This window comes from Ochotona princeps, chromosome 10, assembly GCF_030435755.1.
Source record: "Ochotona princeps isolate mOchPri1 chromosome 10, mOchPri1.hap1, whole genome shotgun sequence".
NCBI classification, from domain to species: domain Eukaryota; kingdom Metazoa; phylum Chordata; class Mammalia; order Lagomorpha; family Ochotonidae; genus Ochotona; species Ochotona princeps.
The window spans coordinates 66186323-66192322 of NC_080841.1; the positions used below are offsets into that span (position 1 = coordinate 66186323).

A 6000-nucleotide genomic window follows, 5' to 3' on the forward strand; every position below is an offset into this window, starting at 1 on the left:
TGAGGAGAAGTGATTGAAAGTATAGGAACTTGGGTTCCCACTGCTCATATGGGGGACCCAGATGGAGTTCCTAGTTCCTGACTTCCACCTGGCCCAACTGCTGCTCTTGTGGCCATTCGGCGCCAGCAGAGGGAAGGTTTCTCTTGTTTTCTTTCCTTCCTTTCCTCCCTCCTCCTTCGGCTGCTTCCTCATTCTCTTCTTCCTGCCTTTAAATAAATAAAATAAAAAGAACTAGCAAAAATGGAAAGATTTTAATATTTATTTTTACCTGAAAGGCACAGTTAGAGAGGAGATGGAGATCTTCCATTGCTGGGTCACCCGCTGATGGCAGTAACAACCAAAACAATCAAACTGGTGCCAGAATCTTCCAGGTCTCCCATGTTGGGACACGGGTCCGAGGACTTGAGCCATCCTCTGCTGCTTTCCCAGGCCATATTCAGGGAACTGGAGTGAAAGTGGAGCAGCTGGGACATGAACTGGTCCCCATATGGGATACCAGCACCTCAGGCAGAGGCTTAGCCTGTTATGTCATGGCACTGGCCCCCCTCTTTCTCAATTTTATGTCTTTTATGTTATTTGATAGGCAGAGAAAGGGACAGACAGAGATCTTTCCTCCCCTGGTTCATTCTTCAAGTGAGGAGAGTAGGTCCGACTAAAGCCAGGATCCTTGGAACTCTCTCCTATGAGGTGGTAAGGACCTACCTTTTTTTTTTTTAAAGATTTATTCATTTTTATTGCAGCCAGATATACACAGAGGAGGAGAGAGAAAGAGAGGAAGATCTTCCGTCCGATGATTCACTCCCCAAGTGAGCCGCAACGGGCCGATGCGCGCCGATCTGAAGCCGGGAACCTGGAACCTCTTCCGGGTCTCCCACGCGGGTGCAGGCTCCCAATGCATTGGGCCATCCTCAACTGCTTTCCCAGGCCACAAGCAGGGAGCTGGATGGGAAGTGGAGCTGCCGGGATTAGAACCGGCGCCCATATGGGATCCCGGGGCTTTCAAGGCGAGGACTTTAGCCACTAGGCCATGCCGCCAGGCCCAGGACCTACCTTTTTGAGCCACCATTTGCTGTTGCAAAGACGGGAAGGTGACATTAAAGCAGAAGCGAGACTTGAACCCAAGCACTCTGAGTTCAGTTGTCCCAAGTGGTGTCTTAACTAGTGTGAAAAAGACCCACCCCCTCAGAGCCTTCCATTGGTGAAGGCTTGCCTTGTGTGCTAAAGGAAATACAAGAGAAAGCAGTATTTGTGTATCTTTCTAGAAATTTCTTTTTTTTTTTTTAAACATCAATGAGGCTCTCAAGATTTATTTATTTTTGCTGGAAAGACAAAGTTACAGAGAGAGAAAAATCCTGTGTCTGCTGGTTCACTCCCCCAAGTGGCCACAATGACTACAGCTAAGCCGATCTGAAGCCAGGAGCCCGGCACTTCTTCCGGGTCCCCCACGTGGGTGCCGGTGGAGGATCTCAAGGCTTTGGGCCATCCTCGGCTCCTTTCCCAGGCCACAAGGAAGAAACTAGGTGGGAAGTGGAGCAGTCAGGACATGAGCCGCTGTGAGATTGTGGCACATGCAAGGCAAGGATTTAGCCACTGATTTATTGGGCTGGGCCCTAGGAGTTTTTTCTCTTTCTTTCTTAGACCCCTTCTTAGATTTCTTTCAGCAGTTTTCTTTCGTGCACTTCTTCTAATTTTACCCATTTTTAAGTGGTATTTCAGCGGTCTCTTGGAGAGAAAGTTGGTGTTGCATAGGAGCTATGAAGTTTAAAAGGAAAGCGCTGGGGATGATGGCTGTTTGGTTGCAATGGAGAATTTTGTTTTTGTTGGAAGTATGGTTTATTTCCCGTGTCATCCCTGGAGAAACTGTTTGATTCATGATTCCATGTTTGTGTGTTTCCAGGAATTGCGAAAGCCCAGTTACGCAGAGATTTGTCAGAGAACAAGTAAAGATCCTCCTTCCTCCCCATTGCAGCCGCAAAAAGAACAAAAGCCGAACACTGTCGGTTGTGGGAAGGAGGAGAAGAAGCTTGCTGAGCCAGTGGAGAGATACAGGGAGCCCCCTGGCCTCAAGTCCACTCCCGGAGCCCCCAAGGACCAGAGGAGGCAGCCAGGACGCCGGCCCTCGCCCCCGGCTGTCGGCAAGCGTCTGAACAGAGAACAGAACACGCCCCCCAAATCTCCTCAGTGAAAACCGTGCATCTGAGAGGGGGTGCAAACAGCTGTATTAACCACAAACGAAACACTCATCCCACTCAAGTACGAGAATGAGTTGCTGGGTAGGCACTTGCAGTGTATGTGAGGCCCATGGAAAGCCTGCAAGTTATTTTTCTTCTGTGAGTCGGATTCTTCCCCTCTTGAAAAAAAAAAAAAAAAGAAAAATCTGTTTTTCAGGATTTAATTAATATAAACCTTATTTTAGGTTGGTGCTTAACTGGAGGTGATGCATAAGTCTGATTTTTTTCAGGATAGAAAATGCATTTATCCCAACAGATTGATGTTGTTTTTTGTTTTAGTGGGGGTTTTTTGTTTGTTTGTTTTTTTAATGAAGCCTCCATGTGGCTCTGAATGCAAGCTATCTGTAGTAAGTTTTTCTAAATTAAGGGAACTGTGCTACTTCATTTAAAAAAAAATAACTGATCTGCAAGTGTGTATCTCAGATGCCCACACAAGTGGATGAGGGCTGGTAAGGGCAGCCTTGACCTTCGGGGAGAAGAAATTGGTTTGGCATTGTCAGGTCGTTAACACATTGGTATGGGAGCTGTGCTTTCATCTAAACTGTTAACAAGTGATGTTAGCATTTAAAAATGCGTACACATGTACACATAGGCCTTTTTTGATCCAGTGGGCGGAATGAACCTGCTGAGCACCCTAGAGAAACATGAAAGCTCAGAGTGTTGCTGTCCTGCCGGCAAGTAGCCAGCTTCTCCCTCCAGTTTCAAGTGGCTATTATGTAAAATCGATTCAAAGCACATTGTGAATAGAACCTATGTGAAAATACACTTTGTTGCCCACTGACACGTTGCCAGGAAGTTGTACCATGATGTCTTGCTCCCTGTGAGCTGGCTGCTCTGGCTGCTCGCCAGGTGCACCTGCTCATGCACATTTCTGTCCATGTCCCCCTAGCACTCTCACCAGAGAGTCCTCAGCTTAGTCAGCTCCTTGTTTAGTCTTCCTGAACCTCTGCAGCAGCACATGCATTTAAACATTCTGTACTGGTGAGAGAATGCTGTTTGTGGTTTCCCCCCCTTGGCTGGTGGAGGACAAAGTTTTGTTGCTCTTTTTACCTCCAAGACGAGGGTCTCATTGATTCACTTCTGGAAGTGTTGCACTTCTGAAGAACAAGGATGCACTAAAGTTAGCAAGTTTATAATAAATTTAAATATAAATTATTTTGTTTTAAAATGCCTAAATTTTTTCTTTAAGTATTCTAAGCAGCAGACATTAAAATATTTTCTGCTACATGTAACCATACAGTTTATTCCACAAAATGTTATTTAACAAGACTGAGGTTTGTTTTTTCTTTTTCTTAAAAAAAAAATTATTTCCATCCAATATTTAAAAGACTTGAATTTTATTTAAACTTGAAAATGACTTTGCCTTAACTTTTGTATAAGACAGCTTAGAGTTCATGGAGACCGGCCCCTGGGTTGGCATGAGTGGATCAGAATTACTCAGTTACCATGTGAATCTCCTGTCGCTAGTTTTACTGAGTAAGCATACCGTAGTACAAGAACTAGCAGTAGTTTTTGTAATATACCTTAAGGATCTTAAAACAGTTGATCTTTTTTCAGATTGTTGAAAAAATCCTGTAAATGCAAATAGTTGATACTGTATTAAATATGTGCACTTGGGAGTGTGCTTTGCTTGTACAGTTGTAAATAATCAGAACATATTAAAAAGGTACCCTACAGAGAAAATCTGATAAAAATTATTGATATATTATAAATGTTGATGTTGAGCTGGATGTAGATAAACTAAATGTTGTGGTTTGAATATTATTTTAATTTGTTGAGGTTTGTTGTTTTTTTTTCCCCCCTCCGCATACTGGTGTGCTGAACTGATTTTGCTTCTTTGCTACAAAAGGGAAATGGAAAGTCGTGCTAGAAGCCATCAGGTGTTTTCATACTCTTCCCAAGTATGTAAAGGCATACTCATCATATCTAATGTGAATGGGTTTTCAAGTATGGTGTAGTAGACAGCAGAAGCTAGCAGGGCCTTCAAGTCAAAGTGGAAGAGAATCTGCTAAGTTAAAGTCATGCAATGCAAAGTGTGATTTATCCTACCGAGGAAAGCATGCCTGATGTGTCTGGCCATTTCCTTCCTAGCAATAGTCATTATTCAAAGATGTAGAAATACACACAGTGCTTGTATGTGTCAGATGCCTGTGAAAGGAACACGGAAAGTAATTTCTTTGTGTTTGTCAGATTGCTGAACAAAAACTCAAATAATTTATTGACCTCTTAAACCCAGACTACTAATACGCTATAAACGCTCTGAGACCTGGGCCCTGCATGTCACTTCTTTGGAGGAGGTGCCCAGGTATTGTCAGCCACACTCAACTCCAAATACCAAGTGGGTTTTTAATAATGAGAAGTCCTTCCCGGCCGGGTGAGCTTAGCAGCATAGTGTGTGTGGTTAGAGCCAGCTGTGCTAGGTTGGTTGTGAGCAAGAGTAAAGCTCTTAAGAGCTGCGTGCAGGAAGGCAGGTGGACACGTGGCATAGCGCGTCACTCAGGAAAGGGGTTGCCTTGGCAGGTTCTGCTGCCGTTTGGACAAGGTCAGTACATTGCGGTTACCCCTTAGCCAGCGACAGTCTGTGGCATCAAGAGCTGAAACCTTGCTCAGATGTGATTTTTATAGCACTCTTTTAATTAAGCAAAGGTGATATGCCAAATAGCTGTTTAATGTCCAAAAGAAAAAAGAAAAAATCCTGTCTGATACTACTTTTGAGATTTTCCACCCAGAAAAAGAAAAAAGGAAGTTGTTTGCAATAGGAAGCTGTGATGTGATGACACAGAGGCTGTGGGATGTCACATACAGCTTGATAGTATGTGGCTTTCATACATTTTTTTAAAAAATTTAACTTGTTCTTCCTCTTCCGCCCACACCTCCTCACTCACACCTGCCAAGCAGTACCTCAAGTTACAGAATCAGAGACACAGCAATCACAAATGATATTTTAACTTGTGAATTGTGCGGTGTTAACTCACCATCCGGAGATATAGGAATAAAAGCCTGGCCGCGTTTCACCAGACATGAATTTCTAGTGGAGTAGTTGTTTTCTTACGAGTTGGTGTCATGATGTTTGCCATCAGTCCCCCTGTCGGTGCATCCCTGGTTGCCATCATCCAGTCTAACGAATGTCTTACGTTGCTGTAGTAGTCAGGATGTCTGCAGTTTACATTTAAAAACTGGTCCGGTGTCTCACAACAGGTGACTAATGGTGCATACCTGTCTTTGTATCCTCTTGAGTGAGTTAGAGTTGTGGGTTTTGTGCGCTTTGTAGCCTGTTACACGGAAAGCAGCAGACAATCGAAGATTTGAGGAGCACTCACAGCTGCCAATCCACAAAATGGGAGTGTAATATGGAAGCGTGCTTGAGGGTTTTTTGCTTTTGTTCTTCTTTTCATTAAGACTGGAATCAAGCTTACATGTAAACTATTGGTAATTTAAGTTTCCTTTTGTGTCATTCAGTGTAAAACTGTCTAATTTGAAAAAAAAATGTAGGTTATGAAAAATAAAGATTTAGGCACTGTTCAGTTTTTCTTTTGATTTTCTTTTAAATTAAAAAGTTCTGCCACAACACATCCTTTATAAAAATGATTTTTTTAATGTATCTTCATCATTGTAAATGAGAAGGAAACGTGGGTGTCCAAGCTGCTTGTGTTATAAAGGCCTCTGTGCCTGGTGCTAGTTGGGATTCAGAGGCAGCATTATAAACCACATATTCCTGGGAAGACAGTCATCACGTCTGTGATTTACCACAAAAATAAGCACCCCTGCA

The 6000-nt window shown here is 43.3% G+C and overlaps 1 protein-coding gene across 1 annotated transcript in view; it reads left to right on the plus strand.

Moving 5' to 3' along the window:
- The window catches only part of LARP4B (La ribonucleoprotein 4B), a 97701-nt gene extending 91946 nt beyond the window's left edge, over nucleotides 1–5755 (plus strand). Inside the window, exon 18 of the mRNA XM_058669546.1 lies at nucleotides 1898–5755. Coding sequence (XP_058525529.1) covers nucleotides 1898–2185 — 288 coding nt within the window. The 3' untranslated portion in view covers nucleotides 2186–5755. The remainder of the gene's footprint in view (nucleotides 1–1897) is intronic.
- Nucleotides 5756–6000: the final 245 nt, after the last annotated feature.